Below are 18,056 nucleotides of genomic sequence, written 5' to 3'. Positions count from 1 at the left end.
AGCACCATGACAATAGTAGGAGGTAATTTGAATCATTTGGTGGTGGAGCCACAAGGAGTGGAGCTCATGTGTGGCTCCATTGTTTCACTGTTGGTTGCTGCCCTGTATGTTCTCTCTCCCTTGTCAGACATACCTATTGCACACGACTTCCAGGGTTTTGAATTTAGTATTCTGCTTTTGGACTCATGGGCCTGTCCTTTCTCAGACTTGATAGGTAATTCAATTGTCAGTCTCTTCAAGCTTCAAGTTTCAACACCAGATGCTAGTACCGACTGTTCAAGTGCAATGCTGGTGTGACTTGAGCAGATACTTTAAGACTTATTTCCTTTGTATTGAGCATGGCAATATTAATGATTTACATGCTCATGATGACACAATTATTGGCTGAAACATCCTGGGACCTCACTCTGGAGACTACATCCCCCCCCTGCATTGTCATTTTTGAGAATACTATAGTCTTGTGTCAACTACTGAGCTGGTGTGCACTCAATACTCGCCACTCAGAACTACAGCAAATAACACAATTTTATTTTGTTTTTGTATTTGAGCATAATGTGTCCTGAAGTAGTGGCTGTGTATGACTGCATGACTGGTGTAACTTTTTGTTAGGTCCCATTACAGATGTGGCCTTTACTGCTGTGCCGTTCAACTCATCTCTCTCTCACCTGGAGTTCAACAAATACTTATCTTAACAGCCTTGCTCTTGTCAAACTTGATAGCCACCAATATCATGATGACTTGTTGTGATTGGAGAGTGTTGGCGGTTGCAAATACTGAAAAAAAGCTGGTGAGTGATTTTTGCAGGTACAATGCATATGGTTGATTTTTATTTGAAAACAATGCACCTGGCACAACTTCTGAGTCCTGCACCCTACAATACATCCCTGCACCAAACTGTCATATCCACAATCCACACGAGTCTTCTCTGCCCTCAGTTGGCATCCTCCACCTTTAATCATAGTCCTCCATCCTCACCCATGCTCCTCCACCTCTCAATATATGTCTCTGATGTCAGGTACATTCCTCCACCCGTGACTCAATCAATGTTATGACCAACGTCCCTTAACCTAACTAGTAGGTGTTTGGAGATCAATCACACCACAGGACTCAGTCTGAAGAAGGATAAGGCGAGATAGAATTGAGAGGGAACGTCTAGGCCCTACGATAACGTAGAAACGAGGAGGTTAAGTCTAAGGAGTACTACTGACTACTACCTAGACTATATACTACTATTGGGGCGGAGCTATCTGAGTATGAAAGGTATGTGGTATAACTATATACGGTCATAACATTGCACCTAGGGTATAGGGCGTCTTATCAACCAATCAACTACAAGAAGAGAAGGGTAAAGGGTTCATAGGGCCAAGGGTATCGGTAATTAAGCAGGGTTCTCAGGGACTGCTTCTATTCAGGGTAGACGGAGATTAAGAAGGGTGTGAGAGAGTTCTGTGACAAGAAGTCTCGAGCGGTAATTAAGGATCTCGATTAGAGATAGGATCTGATGATCTAGATCGAAGGATCTAGATAGGATCTGGATCTGGAGATGTATCGGGTACGATCGGATCTAAGGGTTCTCCAGGGTCTTCGGTAATGAACATGCTTCTCTATGAGCGATGCTTCTGTGATAGGGGTTCAGGGTTTAGCTGTGACTGTGCAACAGGTTCTAATGTAAGGGGTTCGGTGAATGACAGAGGTAACTCTTAACATGTCATGTGTGAAGATGTGAAGGTCTGCGATGTGAAGAGGTGATGACCCTTTGAGAGATAGCTCGTAAAGTACTCTCGGTTATGGTTCGATCATAGAGGCATGTAGATGCTTATGATGTAACCCGTTGCCTAATCGTAGGACTTCTAAGGATGTGATGAGTTCGTACGTCTAGGGTTACGGATAAGGATGGATGACGTCGATGTAGTATAGATGTGATGTAAAGATAGTGGTCGTTAGCCGGTTATCCATCTTATCTTATCAGGGATCTATCTAATCTAATCTTATCGGATAAGGTGACTTAGGGTTCGATAATCGAAATTTAGATGCAGTTGGTAACATTCATGACAATCAAGGTACAAGGCACCTGTCAGACCATTCCAAGTTTCTTTTGTGTATTCCACTTTCCACTTAGTCTTTGTACCTTGTATGATCTGATCCTCCATTCCAATTATGCTTGTTATATACTATGGTTCATTGTTCCTTTTATTATTACTTTGTACTCCACCATGCTGTGCCACATAGCCCAGATCCCTATAGTATATAAACCCCATGTATCCTGGTGAAGTTTCTACAATATGAATATAGACTTGAACCTATCCTAACTATCTCCAACTTGACTTAAGTCATGCCCATTATCTTTTCCGACTCCAAGACTAGTCTTGCCAACCTCCACCTCTGTCTTCCGACAGCCTTTGTCTTACTTTCTATGTCGGACTTAGTCCCTCATAGTCTTACCTCTGTCAGAGTGCATCAGATGAAGTCCCCTGTAACCGTACCCCTGTCGGAGCATGTTAGAGTTGATCTTCAGCCGTCTCTATCTGTCCTTCAAAGTTATGGGCACTGTACTCGCCTAAAGATTGCAGTGCATGAGCTGAAGCTAAGCCCATCCATAACTTCATTCTTACCCATTAGGCATGGTTCTGACACAAACAGCACCCTTCTTTCAAGTCCTCCAACTTGAATAATATCCAACCTCACTTCCACTAGGCTGCACCACTGCAGAAAACTCACTCATAACCTCCAAGTCTAATACCTTCTTGCTGCCCAGTGCTAGATAGCCAGATAGACTCCCATTTGTCATCTCCCAGATGTCGGCCGCACTTCCCTGCACACTTCCCATGTTCACCTCCACTCTCTCATATGAGTCACCCTCATGGCCTCCAACACTAACACCTTTTTATTTGTTTTCATTGTCTTGGAAGATTTTGTTTTGTTATCTAGAGTATTGTGTTGAGTGGCATTTCACATGGCCACTTTCTCCCTCTTTGATTATTTCACCTGTGTAGGCCATTACTAACTTTTTGCATAATTTTTTTTTTTTGAATCTCAATGCTGTCAATTGTATCTGATGATATTCACTGTTTTCTATGGACCGTGTGTGTGTCACGAATTCCTAATACGAACCATTTTTCATTTCTCGGTTTTCCCTCAGCTACTTCCAGTATCCGAGCCGGTCACGTGACTCCTCGTCATAGGTCACCTGTTGCTTCTCTGATTGGCTCACCTACTCCACAGGCTAGAACAATCTCGCTTCCCAAAGGAGAACCGGTCGGAACCTGGGTTTCTGTTTAGTTGCCGTCTTACTCATCTGCTTATATATCATGATGTCATGCTCAGTCATCCGCAGCATCGTACGACTCTTTTCTCATTGGCTGATTTCTTTCAGACTCCTACTTAATGTTATGTATAAGAGTAGGGTAGTTAGCGTAAGTGCTCCTTAGTAGTTGTGTTCTCTCCTTCATCATTATTGGTGAATGTGGGTCATAACATTAGGTTAAGTCTACTCTACCACTCCGACTCGAACTTTGTCCTGGACGTCACTGTTCTCGACGAACTTCATCGTGCTGTTCTGCTCAAGAATATTCTCGCGGATCACGTTTTTTGTTCACTCATCATTTCCCCGACGCACTTTAGTATCTCAGTTTCTTTACGTTAGCATTTTAAGTAGAAGTGGACCAGGCCCTCGTCTTACACGAGCCGCCAGTTCATAAGGATCAGTGACCTTAGGTCCTGTTTCCACACGTCTACAGTCAGGCCCAAAACCCTGCCGACTGTACGCTACAATACTTGCTTTTTACGTAACAGAACGGCACTCGCAGGTCTTACAACCCTAAAATACATTACGATAGGAACCTAGGGTGCTGAAAGCAGACCCAAAGTTCACTGCGTCTTCGCGAACTCCTCTCGAGTTCATTTAGGTTGACGAACTGCTACACGCGCTGTATTCGCACCTTCATTATCACGTCTCCGCCATACAGATCCCGCCTATTCGTGGCCAGGGAAGCGCTCCTCCACACTATTTCCTGTTCGGATTCTTCTTGCAGATTCTTCCATGTCCGAGAATCTAGGAGAGCCTGGGATGCACGTTTCCGAGGATACGGAAGTGACAGACACTCCCCCAGCTGTACCAAGAGTAGCGACTCCACCAAGGGGAGTGATCCACTCTCCGGCCCCGCAAGGATGGAGAAACCCGTTAGGCCCATTAGCACCTGCAGGATCATCCACCACCCCAACCGCAGGCCCTTCTGCACCCTTCGGCATCTCTGGGCCCGGGTCGAGTATCATCACCCATCAGGACATTTTGCACGCAATCAATGCCATCGTCGTAACAGAAAGAGAGTACACCAGGCAGTTCATAACCAGTCTGCAGAAGGAGGTCGACGAACTGCAAGCAGGTCTGGTGCATGCGGATGACGAGATCGACTACCTAAAGAACAGGGTGAGGGATCTGGAGAGCTCATTGAGGGACACGGAAGAAAGGGTCACGCTTTTGGAGACCTCGCCTACAATGAAGATCCCAGGTGCTATATCTGGGACTTCAGGCTCTGATTTGAAGATGGCGAAACCCGTGGACTTCACAGGAGATAAAAACTCCATTGACATTGACACTTTCCTCACTCAGCTCGAAATCTACTTTACAGGTTACCCTGGAGCAACCGAGCAGCAGAAATGCACATGTCTTGTGTCCTTCTGCCGAGGAGCTGCGGCAAAGTGGGCAGAGAGTATCACCCCTATGGCACTCAGCGGTCAGCCCGGGTCCTATAACAGCATCGTCAAGGACATGAAGGTCATGTGGAGCGTCGTCAACGAGGAAGAGAAGGCAGCAAGAGAGTTGGAATCTCTCTGACAAGGCAATTGTACCGTCGGAGAATATATCTCCCTTTTCCGTCAGAAGCTCGCCTTCTGTCAATTCTCCAACTATGAACTAATGCGCAAACTCCGCCATGGTTTAGACCAACGGGTCAAAAACTACTTGGCTAACATCCACCCCAACAGGAAAGACACCCTGGAGGGATTGATCAGGGAGGTGCTTTTAGTCGGGCAGAACCTCGAAGAGCTTGATGACGAGAGGAAGATGAGCTTCTCTCAGCGACAACCTTGGCAAGGCCCCGCTGTTCCATCCGCACCAGCTGGAGCACCCAAGACTATGTCGCAGGGAGGAAATGCCATGGACGTTGACGCAACCCGAGCGGGAGGCAGACCCCGCGCGCAGGGGCAGCCATTCAAATGCTATCGCTGCGGAGAAGAAGGGCATATGGCCCGTAATTGCACAGGAAAGCCACTCGACACCAAGGGCAAAGGACCAGCTGTCCGCACCGGCAAAGTGGAAGAAGTTCCAGCTGTGAAGCCTCTCACACTGGAAGATATTAACCTGCATCATAAATGAGAGGATCTGCCTCTCCAGTATGTACAACCCAGCTGAAGAAGGAGGAAAAGAAGGATTTTTAGGGAGATCGAAGTCGACTGCTGGACTTAGATCAAAGAAATCATTTTTCCATTCTTGGTGACTCGGCAATTATGTTTGCAGAAGTATCAGAAGTTTGTTCTGGGAATAAACAAGACCATTTCTACTTGCCAGTTACGTTGGAAGGGAAACACAAGAAAGCAGCTGTCAATGCTCTAGTGGATTGCGGAGCAATGAACCTTTTCCTCAGCAAAAAATTCATAGAAAAAAATCAAGTTCAGACTAAGCAGTTGTTGCGACCAATGTCGATCCGCAACATTGACGAAACAGACAATTCTGCTGGACCAATTACACATTACTGCAGAGTTGAAGCTTACGATAGGGGATCATAAGGAAGAAGTAGCCTTCTTGGTCACAGACCTAGGATCCGATGATGTCATCATTGGGATAGATTGGCTACGATTCCACAACCCCAGTATCGATTGGAATGCAGGGAAGGTGACATTAGACCTGTTGCCTGGTTAAATGTCAAGAAGCCAAGGTCAAAGTCAAGAAGACCAAGGCAAAGAAGCGAACAGCCATGAACTGTTCGATCCTTCCGGTGTTGCCCGATTTGATACCGACAGAAGATGACGAAGATGAGGATATCGAGGAAGCCTCTATCCATCATCAGGTTCAGTCGAACAGCCTCAGCTCTAAAATGTACTGGACATGTGGGTACTATACCTGCCAGGCTTGAGGATGAAGAACAATTGGACCTTGCTACTACTGTTGGTCAGAAGGTGCATGATCGAGGAAGTCGAGGATGAGGATTCATCACGGAACGTGTGGATCAGGTACAAGAACTCTGTAGCATCAGAGTTAGCGCAGCAGGAGGAGAAGAAGAAGGAAAAGAAGCCCGTAGAAGAAATGGTGCCGCACTGGCTCCATGACTATCTTAAGGTCTTCTCCGAAGAAGAGTCTACTCGATTCCCCGAGTCTAAGAAGTGGGATCACAAGGTAGACCTCAAGGACCCTAACGATCTTCCTCCCAATGCGAAAGCATATCCCCTGTCCCCCGCCGAAAATGATGCATGTGAGAAGTGGTTGAAGCAGGAATATGATTTGGGACGACTGAGAGATAGCGAATCTCCAGTAGCAGCTCCTTTCTTCTTTGTTGCTAAGAAGGACGGAAAGCTCAGACCCGTCATGGACTATCGGAGGTTGAATGAGAAAACCATCCGAAATGCATACCCTCTCCCTCGCTCTCAGGACCTTATCGATCACCTCTCCGGTGCAAAGCTTTTTTCGAAAATGGACGTTCGATGGGGCTATAATAATATCAGAATGAGAGAAGGAGACCAGTGGAAGGCCGCCTTCAAAACTCCTTTCGGACATCACGAACCAGTCGTAATGTACTTCGGCATGACAAACTCCCCAGCTACCTTCCAAACTATGATGGACCAAATCTTCCAAGATCTAAAGGAAGGTAAGGTCGTTGTAGTCTACATCGACGACATCTTGGTCTTCACCAATGGTGATGTAGAGAACCATCGGAAGGTGGTGTGCGAGGTATTACAAAGGTTGCAGGACAATGATCTCTATCTCAAACCGGAAAAGTGTTCTTTTGAGAAGAAGGAGGTGGAGTTTCTCGGTTTGATCGTCAAAGATGGACACGTCTCTATGGATCTGGTCAAGGTTAAAGGAGTTCAGGAATGGCCTACTCCTACCTGTGTCAAGGACATTCAATGATTCATGGGATTTGCGAACTTTTATCGTCGATTTATTCTCGGTTTCTCGAACATTGCCAGACCCATGAATGAACTCATCAGGAAGGATGTACCGTGGGAGTGGACGGACAAACAAGAGAAGGCCTTCAAGGCTCTGAAGGACAGTTTCACCTCTGCGCCAGTGCTAGTCATGCCAGATGCAAATAAAAAACAAAAGATAGAAAGCGATGCATCTGACTATGCTACTGGTGGTGTACTTTCTCAGTTGGAAGAAGACGGACTATGGCACCCAGTAGCCTTTTTTAGCAAATCAATGCAGGACGCGGAGCGTAATTACGATATTCACAACAAGGAACTTTTAGCTATCATCCGCGCATTGGAAGAGTGGAGGCATTATGTGCAAGGCACACCTCATCCGGTAGAGATCTGGACGGACCATAAAAACCTTGAGTACTTCATGACGAGCCAGAAGTTAACTCACAGACAGGCAAGATGGTCCTTGTTCCTTGCAGAGTACAACTTCACTCTGCAACACAAACCGGGAAAGGTTAATGACACTGCCGACGCTCTGTCCAGGAGGCCAGACCACAGAGGGGGGGTAGAAAACGAACAATTCCGATCGCGTGCTTTTGAAACCCAAGTTTTTTCATATCAAAGCCACAAAAAGAGGTCAGATTCTGATAGAAGGAGAGCATTCGCTGTTGAAGCATATCAGAAACTGCACTGATTTAGATCCGGAAGTCCGAAATGCTATCAAAACTCTGAAGAAGGCCCCTGTGCAGTTGAGAAGAGGATTGGAAGAGTGGAACACGGAGGATGGACTCATTTTGTTCTGAGGATTGGTTTACGTTCCCAAGAATAAGGAAATTCGTCGCTCAGTGCTAGAGATCTTCCATGACTCGCCTGCAGCAGGACACATGGGACATGCCAAGACTCTTGAACTTGTCTCGTGGAACTATTGGTGGCCCCAGATGCAGAAATGGGTCAATGACTATGTAGATGGGTGTGATCGATGCAAGCAGACGAAGGTGCTACCATCAAAACCCCACGGACCTTTGAAGCCGAACAAGGTTCCAGAAGGGCCATGGCAAACCATTAGCTGTGACCTCATCACCGATCTACCCATCTCCCAGGGCAAGGACAGTATCTTGGTAGTCGTTGATCATTTCACGAAGCAAGCGCATCTTGCTCCGACCACCAAGGATGTTGATTCCAAGGGAGTCGCAGACTTATTTCTCAATTACGTATGGAAGTTACATGGGACACCGAAGAAGGTGATCTCGGATAGGGGAACACAGTTTGTGTCCAAATTCATGCAGGAAGTCTCAAAACAACTAGGAACCAAGTGGTCCATGTCAACAGCATATCACCCACAGACTGACGGACAGACAGAACGAGTCAATCAAGAAGTCGAACAGTACCTCCGACTCTTCACATCCTACCGTCAGACTGATTGGGTTTCTTGGCTTCCAATTGCTGAATTCACGCATAACAACTCGGTAACCGTCACTGGACATTCCCCATTCAAATGTGTCTACAGCTATAATCCCAAGTTACGATTTCCCCCAATTCTTCCCATATGATTCCCCATGCCGACCAGAGAGTAGCTGAGATGAAGGAGGCACAAGAAGAGACTGAAGGCAATGCTGGAAATAGCGAACGATTGAATGAAGCGCTTTTATGATCATAAAGTAAAAGACGCACCAGAATTCAAACCAGGCGACAAGGTATGGTTAGACGCGACAAACATCAAACAACGCCATCCGAGCCAAAAATTGTCTGACCGCCATCTGGGACCATTCGAAATTGAAGAGAAGACTGGCGAGCTAAACTACAAGTTGAAGCTCCCGGTTAAATATCGCATCCATCCAGTTTTCCATGTGTCGTTACTCACCCCACATCAAACCTCTCAACTCGTCGATCACCCACCTCTAACGCGTCCGCCGCCGGATATTGTTGATCAAGTCCCAGAATATGAAGCAGAGCAAATATTGCAAAGCCGCCTATACAGGCACAAGTTGCAGTATTTAGTAAAATGGAAAGGATACGCAGTAGAAGAAGCAACATGGCAGTCAGAAGAAGATGTGAAGAACGCGCCACTCATTGTAGCCGACTTTTATGCCAAAAACCCAAATGCGGTTAAATCGGTGCAAATCTCCGCTTCAATTCTGATGACCCTGACTTCCTCGAATGGAGACAAAAAAATATACGACCATCTTACATTCGCGAGGACGCTCATCCTAGAAAGGGGGTAATGTCACGAATTCCTAATACGAACCATTTTTCATTTCTCGGTTTTCCCTCGGCTACTTCCAGTACCCGAGCCGGTCACGTGACTCCTCATCATAGGTCACCCGTTGCTTCTCCGATTGGCTCACCTACTCCACAGGCTAGAACAATCTCGCTTCCCAAAGGAGAACCGGTCGGAACCTGGGTTTCTGTTTAGTTGCCATCTTACTCATCTGCTTATATATCATGATGTCATGCTCAGTCATCCGCAGCATCGTACGACTCTTTTCTCATTGGCTGATTTCTTTCAGACTCCTACTTAATGTTATGTATAAGAGTAGGGTAGTTAGCGTAAGTGCTCCTTAGACTTAACCTCTTCGTTTCTACACTTGTAGTAGACCTAGACGTTCAACGCTCAATACCATTCCATTGATTATCATCCTCTCTGATCGAGTCCTAGTGGTTGTGTTCTCTCCTTCATCATTATTGGTGAACGTGGGTCATAACAGTGTGACACATGTGACATATGACACCCACCACAAAGATGTACAACATCATTGCAACATCATAAGATATGTTTTACCAGTACTCTCTGTTTTTTCCCTTTTAGGGCACAGGTATTCTCAGGAACATGGGCTTGGAAGGTGCAGGGCAACATAGTACTGAGATCTCTCTCAATGTGTAGACTTAAAATAGCAGATGGAGCTTACTATAACAAGATTTCAATCTCAATATGTGAATCAGTAAGTACATGTGTCTAGGAAGCACCAGGGGGGACTCAAAGGGAAGGGTATTGGTTCCCTGGCAGAGTATGCATATAAGAAGCCTGGGGGACCCCTACTCCATGGGCTAGAACAATCTCACTTCCAGAAGAAGTACCGATTGGATCTTGGGTTTCTATTTAGTCACCATCTATGATTCATTGCTTATATATCATTATGTCATGCTGCATCATCCACAGTCATCATATGACTCTTTTCTCATTGGCTGATTTTATTCATACTCAGATATCTCCTACTCAATGTTATGTATAAAAGTAGGCTAGTTAGTGTAAGTACTCCTTAGACTTAACCTCTTCGTTTTTACACTTGTAGTAGACTTAGATGTTCATGCTCAATCCTATCTTGCTCTTATCATCATCTGTGACTGAGTCCTAGTGGTTGTGTGCTTGCTTTTGCCATTCAGTGAACGCTGGTCATAACACCTTATGGCATGGACCCCTATTGCGCAGTATTCTGCCCATGTGCACTGTTTGCCTTCATTTCTGCATCCTGGGAATGTGCTACCTATATCTCTGTGTTCCTTGAAAATACTGTACCCTATAAGCATAGAAGTTTTTGGAAAATACTTATTGGACTTACTTCCTCCCATCTCTTACCTTCCAACTTTTCTCCGACTTTTCCTTCACCTTACTAGAGGACCACTTTGACTTATGCTCACTATCAATCTAAACTTGTGATATACTTCCTTTAACTTGATCTGCAAGTTCCAATGAACCCATACATTCCACATTTTATCTGTTTGAGTTCCGCTTTGTTCCACTTTGTTCTGCTTGAGTTCTGCTTGTTCTGCATTTTTGTGGATCCTCATCCTACCTGCGGTAGGGTTGATTAGGGTCGAATGTGCTTGTTCTCAAGTGAGGAAGCAGGCAGCAAAGACCCAACTTTGTAGTAGGTTGATTACTCGCTGCTACACTTGTTGTACCCACACTGGACCTACCTGGACTTCCGTCAAACTTCCCTTCTGCCTCTCAGAAATTAAGGGCATGTACTCAGGTAAGGGGTGCAGCACATGAGCTGAAGCCAAGCCCTTTGAGTTACTTTTCCCTTGAGCTCGACCTTAACAATATGTTTATATACTTCTGAGTAAGGAGGCAGTGATCAGTAGTCCATAGCATAAGGCTATGTGCTGAGTATTCAATTTGTAAGTATTACTACAGAGGAAAAAACATAAGTTGGAGCGGATATCAATATGTATGTGATGGATCAGTAATCAAGTGGTTATAGGAATTACCGGTGATTCAGGAAGTAAGAGCTATGTTCCAAAGTGTCATATACCTGATCCGACCGCTCCGATATTAATATCTGCTCCGCTTTCCGACCACCTCCGCTCCATCCATCCTCCACTCCGTCCAATCATCATCTGCATCTGCCCCTATGCTTCTGCTTGACCGCCCGACTGGTCCCCTTCCATAATGTCTCCATTCAACTGGAACCTCTTTCCCCTTTTAGATATATACTTTCCCTTTCAGTACATAGACCCTTACTCCCGGATCACTGGTAATTCCTCTTACTGCTCGATCACTGATCCGACACGTACATACTGATATCTGCTCTGACTTATGTCTTTGCCTGTGTAAGTACTTACAAATTATATCCTTGGTACATAGCTTTACAACATAGTTATCCTGATCACTGCCTCATACTTAGAAGTATATAACATATCCTGTACTTAGATATTTTCCCCAGTCTTAATATTACTTGTCTTCTTGCAGTTTCTACTTGTGAGAATTCTCAGTAGGACCTTGCCTCCTCCGGACACAAGTTTCACCTTGTTGTCACCTCCGACCCTCCACTCCGACTTAGAGCTGTGCTCTAAGTCTTCTCCTTACTTCTCCACCCCTATCAAGTATTCCCCCTGCTCCTTTCCACCCTCTGCATTATCCTCTGCCTTCTCCACTCCGCTCCTAGTCAGCCCACCACTAGTAGCTCTTACCTTCCAACCCTCAAAGCGGACCTTAGCGGTCCACTTGTCCTATCATCAGACAACGTTGGACCTGCTCCAAATTTGGGGCACGTACTCAGCTAAGGGCGCAGCGCAAAAGCTGAAGCCAAGCCCTGACCCCTCTGCTTCCTGAGTCGGCATGGTACCTAACACAAAGGGAGGAAGGTATGGCTGTGCCAGAGGAAAGTGTGGTTGCAGTGGATGGTGTGAATGGGGCAGAGAGGGGTGTGAGGATTGCATTGGAGGAGGATAAAAGCCTGTCGGCAGCACAAATTGGCCCTGACTTTGCTGAACGAATGAAGTGGATTGAACCACTGGATTTTGCTGAGTAGGCATTGTCTCAAGTCCAGAGGACCTGGCAATGGCTTGACCAGCATGAGATGATGCAGCCTTCCTTCCTCATGCACCGGAACAAGTGCTTGCCTTTGCTTTTGACTTGGCAGCAGTCTTTGATTTTGCAGGGGGTTTATCGAAAGTGGGAGTTGGTATCAAAGGGCCCTAGATATCATTTCCCATTCTTTCACCTTCTTGTGACGCATCACCAGATTTCTTCAAAGCTTTCTTCTCCTTCATGTGTTGTACAGCTGTCGCCTGAACTTCTGCCACATTTGTAACTCGCAGTGGTGTTTCATGAAGTGTTTTGGGAATGACAAGATGAATATGATCATAATTATGAATGGAGTAGGCATTGACAAAATAGCTCGGAGTGGACTTATGGTGAATGACAGGTTTGGTCTGAGAAGTTTCAATCCATTCTTGACACATAGTCTGTTGGAGGATGTCTGTACATTGTGAATCAATACAATTGTGTTAGAGATTAATCATACATTTGATATCCTGTACGACAAGGGTCAGAATAGCTCACACATCTGTAGAATGACTCACTGCTGCCTGTTATGACTACTTCATCATCCAAAACATCAGGAAAAACTATATCTCTATATAGAGGACCATCCTCTATATAGCCCCGATAGCACACCACAGCTCTATACAGTCTATAGCAAGCTATCACAGCACTATAGACCAGTATAGACATCATGAAAGTCTATATATTACCATAAAGTTTGGTAAGTGTATTTAGAAGTAAAACATTTCAACAACTATAGACCCCAGTAGACTGTGGGAACTTTTTTCGATGAAAACCAAAGTTGTAGTCCTTGTCTAGGGAAGTCTATCCATAGTCTTATGACTTCAATAGGTTAAGATCCTAGTGAGTTATAAGGAAAAATACTCGAAATTGAAGGGTTCAAGAAAGCAACTTGACCATGGGAACTTTTTTCGATTAAATCAAAGTTGTAGTCCTTGTCAAGGGAAGTCTATCCATAGTCTAATGACTTCAATAGGTCAAGATCTTAGTGAGTTATAAGGAAAATACTTGGAATTGAAGGGTTCAAAAGTGTTAAGGTACACCTTATTTATGTAAGCAAAAATGCGAAAATTCACCTTATGTGTATTCAAAATCCTAATGCTAACAGTCAATTTCATTGTCTTTTTCTTACTGTCATAATCCTAGTCCTATTAACCAAAAACTCGAAAATTCACCAAGTCTTGTGTTGTGGCTTTGTTTGGCACTGCTTATGTAAGCAAAAATGCGGTCAACCAACAAGTCTTTTCCCATTCTTTCCTTCCCCCCCACTGCCCCCTCATTAGATTATCTTCCATATTTTTCTTACAATTTTCGAGTTTTTGCCTCTCTTCTCTTCTTCTTGCTTCTCTATCCTTCTCTTGGTGTTGATGTTGTTGGTGCTGGTACTGGTGCTGGTGCTTTGAACTCTGGTAAGTCTCCCTCCATAATTTTCGCATTTTTGACTATTTGACTAATCTTTTTTCTAACCCTCTCCTTCTAGCTCTCTTCCCTCCTGCTCCTCCTCCCCCCAACTATTTTCGCATTTTTGACCATTTGGCAAGTCTTTTCTCTGACTCTCACTTCCTCCTGTCTGATCCTCTCCTTCTAGCTCCCTTCCCTCCTCTTCCCTCAAGAATTTTCGCAATTTTCACTATTTGGTAAGTCTTTCTTTTTTTTGTATTCATCTTTCCTCTCTGATTCTTCCTTCTAGTTCTCTTGCCTCTTCCTCCTGTAATTTTCGCATTTTTGCCTGTTTTGTAGTTATTAGTTTACATGTATTGTAGTAGTTGAAATATAATTTGGAATTTTCGCTTTTTTTTAATTTTGAGAACACTATCATGGCAACAAACAGCTATTAAGAGAAATTTTTGCTTTGTGTTTTGAGCTATAATAGCTACAATAGTTGTGGTATGTTCCACCCAGCTATAGCAACTTTAATAGAGCTATATAGCACTATACACTGGTGTAGTAAGCCTGCACAATTGGGCACTTGGCTATACGAGCTATAGGGCTATGGAGTCTGTATAGCAGTCTATAGCGCTATGGGTGGCTATATAGCCTTACCACATTTTCCTGATGAAGGTTGAGACATTGGAGATGAACAGAGGGATGCAGTGTATCCACAAATGCAAAAAGCTGCAGCACGATGTGGGACACATTATTGTGATTGTTGGATGACATGAGAATCTCCTGAATTCGTCCAATACCCATCTAATAAGATCTCATGAATCAACAGTCGTGAACAGTCAGAAAATTGCTCACCTGCCCATTTGTGGCTTGATGGAAGACAACATGACCATTTAAACATGTGACATTGCCCTCGCTCACCACAACTGATTTTCCATGAAAATAAACAATACCTGGCTGTGTGGTCTTCAAGATTTTCACACAACAAGTGTTCTTCCAGGCCACCGCATTATTTCTTATTGTTTTTCTGTTAGTGCCAACAGTATATTGAGCCTTTCCAGAACCTATGTAAAACATTAGTGAGGATAAAGCGAGGCACAATACACTTGATATACCAGGTACTGGAGGGCTACCAACAAAATGTGACAACCCAAGTAATCACACCTGTTCTGGGTGATTGTACAGGTATCCTGAGAACCTCTTGACCTCCCTGAACCCATTTCGAGACCTTGGAGTCATACCAAAATCCACCAGTGGTGACATGTTTGACAATGTCTTGATGAGTGAATATTCTGCAGCTGTCGTGACTCAGAGCTTGACAGTTGCTGTATATGCACGTCAAACAGAAAACATGATTGAACTGATTCATATCGTTTGATTGAAAACACAATCACAGGTCCAAACCAATGGATGCATGCTGGGAGGTGAATCAAGAAATGGAATTTTGGTTTGCTGATGATAATACTGGGGGAACACTGTGCCAGTGACATTAAGAAAGTCTTTGATTGTCTGAGATAAGCTTGCCTAGAAGACACAGAGGATAAGAACTACAATCTTTGAATACTCATATATGAACATAAAAGATAAGTTTCAGTATTTATGATCTTTGTGTGCCAGATGAGCACAATGAGTTCACCTATTATAGTTCAGGCATTGAGAACTGTTGAAGGGACGAGGTCGTAGATTACAAATGGCATCACTTGCGACAGGCTCTTGAAATGCTTTCTGATCAGGCCGCCTTTATAATGGCAGATATATTCTGCATTCAGGCATGGAGTGTTCAGTCTGTCTGTATCAACAGACTGGAGACGGGTTTGAAAGATGTCCATAAGCTTTGCTTTGTCGAGTAAAAATACAGTCTGTCCCCAAAAGTACTTCACAACTGCCAAGCAACATGGTATGCAGTATTTCCGTTGGTGTGTCCATGTGCATATTGAGGCCTGGCAAAAGCATGAACGAGAGGACAATAACTCAGAAGGAAACTGACCATCTATCCCCAATAACAGATTGAGAGTGTCATTGAGCGTGTCACCTCATAGAAGCTCCTCAAATTCTTTCTTCAGTGAAGCTGTGACTTCGGCTTCCAACATTGCTTGAGTGCCGGCGACACATTTTTGAAGCTTCTTTCCAAGTTCTAGGAGTGCGTTGATGATGGAAATGGAAGCCATATCACGAATACCTGTTGTCAACACCACATTTTTGATTTTCTCAGTAGCACCCGGTTTCAATGCTGTCTCAAACTGTTGCTGGATGTTCGCAGCAGTACCTTCTGGTGTTCGTAGATTGCCTGACTGCAATACACCATCAGCTGTTGAAATATGATTCAACTACATGCTTACTGCGAACAGGCTGTTATAACCATCCAAAGATGCTTTGTACTCTTTTGTGCCACCCGCGTCACACATCCGGCATAAGTAGTTGCAGTTCAATCCTGTGTGACTGCATTCCTCTGCTTGCATTGGGTTGTCGCCAGCAATGAAAAGTCCGTGTGGAATCAACAACACTTCTTGGTTGTCTTTGCAATCCCATGCGGTGACACCAGATGTAGCTGCATCACTGTAGATTTAGTTAGAGCTTCAATTTGAGCGAGTGAATAAAATAACAAACCAAATGGACTGTTTCATTGCCTGCATAAGTTCCATGGGAGCAGCATGCAGTGAGGACATAACAAAGCACACAAAGAACTCCTTCTCCAGCATCTCATGTGGGACATTCGCATTTGACATATAGATTGCATGGTGCTTATTCCATTGTTTTGAGATGTTGCCGGAAATGTCATCCATGAAGATGATGAGGGGGACCGTATATACCATGCAACCATTTGCCTTCACATGCAGCAGATTTGGCAAAAGTGATGCATATTTGGTTGATGAGACTGTTTATGACATGTGAGTCTTGCAGTCGCTGAGACAAATGGACACATAACACACCAGTAAGCCCACAATCAAGTTCACCTTGAGTCCCAGCAATGTCTTCAAAGGACCGCATGAAAGCAGATGCGCGTATGATCTCTTGTGCCTCATTAACAATAAATCCAGCCTAGTAGTGTAGTTAGAACATTATACATCATAATAGGTACACAATGACCACGTACCTCTGTTCGTTCAACTGCCCAACCAAGCACATATAAGGGCTTTGTGTCTGAATGCTCGTGAGGTTCAGCATCACCACCATCTGAGTCTGCAGGAGGAGATGCATAAAAAAATGCTCTGGGATGAAGTAATCTCCAGAGGTATCCTGTAATAGCTCATCTGTGAAATAGATAGTTCCGTCTACTCGAGCTGCCGGCAGTGATGGAAAATCTAGCAACATCTTCTGGCCATTGAAGACCTGCAACATCCCCTCACCACCATCCTTGGGGTAATCGCACATTGCAAAACGAGTCAGCGGGTTCACATAATCCTAATTCTAATGTCACTATTGCATGAACATAAAAGACATGCTAGATGTACCTTTGTGATTGCGTTCGCAATGTTATTGATATAAAATACATTCCCAGCGCAAGACATCGTCTTCTGAGTTTGATTGCCGACAAGCTCATCCAGGTAATTATGGCACTTCTTCACTGCACCCAGTGAGGGGACATTAGGAGCGCCAAGGCCCTTGGCCCAGTTAAGTATGGCCTTCTTCTGTAAGTCAGAAAATGGGAGGTGCGGAGAGCTGAAAAGAAGCGATGTTATGAAATCCTTGATGGGAGGTAAGCATTAGTTTTCACTGACGGTGTAAGAAACCTACTGCTTTTGATGGCCATGGATAAGTTGGATTATCTGCTGAGACAGTATTGAAGTTTGTGGTCACCTTGTCATGGATTACATCTGGTGACATCTTTAGATACATGGTCCTGCAGAACGAATGAAGGCACTTACCAGGGAGCTCAACCCCAAAATCAGGTTCGGTATCGTCAAAGAGCTGATGCTCCTCATTGACAGAAGACCGGGAAAGTGGTGTCAAAAACAGTATTTCACCCATAGAGAGGCTTGTTTGAAGCTTGGCAAATAAGTCTGGATATTTTCTGTCGAGCTCAAAAGTCTGATGGCCTTTTATGCCCGTCAAGAGCTCCAATAATGAGTCCCCATTGTCTGGCACAGGTGTTGCAGGAAGTGGTACATCAGCCTGCATGTCAGTAAGTGGCACGTCACATATATCGACTTCCATGAAAGACTCATCAGCCTCAAAGGAGAAATCAATGTCACTAGCAGGTGTGGGTAACCCAGGCTCCATGTTTATCACGTTGGTATCCTTCCCATCC

The 18,056-nt window shown here is 44.5% G+C and overlaps 3 protein-coding genes across 3 annotated transcripts; 1 reads left to right on the top strand and 2 right to left on the bottom strand.

The window, feature by feature from the left end:
* Positions 1–12,648: 12,648 nt before the first annotated feature.
* EDB91DRAFT_1023789 (uncharacterized protein) lies at positions 12,649–12,864 on the bottom strand (the record flags this gene model as incomplete). The annotated part of the gene is made up of 1 exon (XM_041312608.1): positions 12,649–12,864. A coding segment is annotated over one exon (216 nt), but the record flags the coding sequence as incomplete, so codon positions are not given.
* A 520-nt stretch (positions 12,865–13,384) lies between these two features.
* On the top strand, positions 13,385–14,578 carry EDB91DRAFT_1335418 (uncharacterized protein; the record flags this gene model as incomplete). The annotated part of the gene is made up of 7 exons (XM_041325494.1): positions 13,385–13,409; positions 13,738–13,830; positions 13,902–14,058; positions 14,112–14,131; positions 14,295–14,308; positions 14,342–14,368; positions 14,459–14,578. The coding sequence occupies 7 exons, from the start codon at positions 13,385–13,387 to the stop codon at positions 14,576–14,578; spliced, it is 456 nt and encodes a 151-aa protein (XP_041179084.1).
* Positions 14,579–15,453: 875 nt separating this feature from the next.
* EDB91DRAFT_1236406 (uncharacterized protein) lies at positions 15,454–16,620 on the bottom strand (the record flags this gene model as incomplete). Its single annotated transcript, XM_041321453.1, has 4 exons — positions 15,454–15,681; positions 15,883–16,098; positions 16,147–16,363; positions 16,415–16,620. 4 exons carry the CDS (start codon positions 16,618–16,620, stop codon positions 15,454–15,456), a joined length of 867 nt encoding a protein of 288 aa, XP_041179083.1.
* Between the last annotated feature and the right edge of the window lie 1,436 nt (positions 16,621–18,056).

This window comes from Suillus paluster (genome assembly GCF_016628075.1).
Source record: "Suillus paluster strain FC165 chromosome Unknown EDB91scaffold_15, whole genome shotgun sequence".
Lineage (NCBI taxonomy): Eukaryota > Fungi > Basidiomycota > Agaricomycetes > Boletales > Suillaceae > Suillus > Suillus paluster.
The sequence above is the reverse complement of the archived record's forward strand: the minus strand, read 5'-3'. Positions and strand labels throughout refer to the sequence as shown.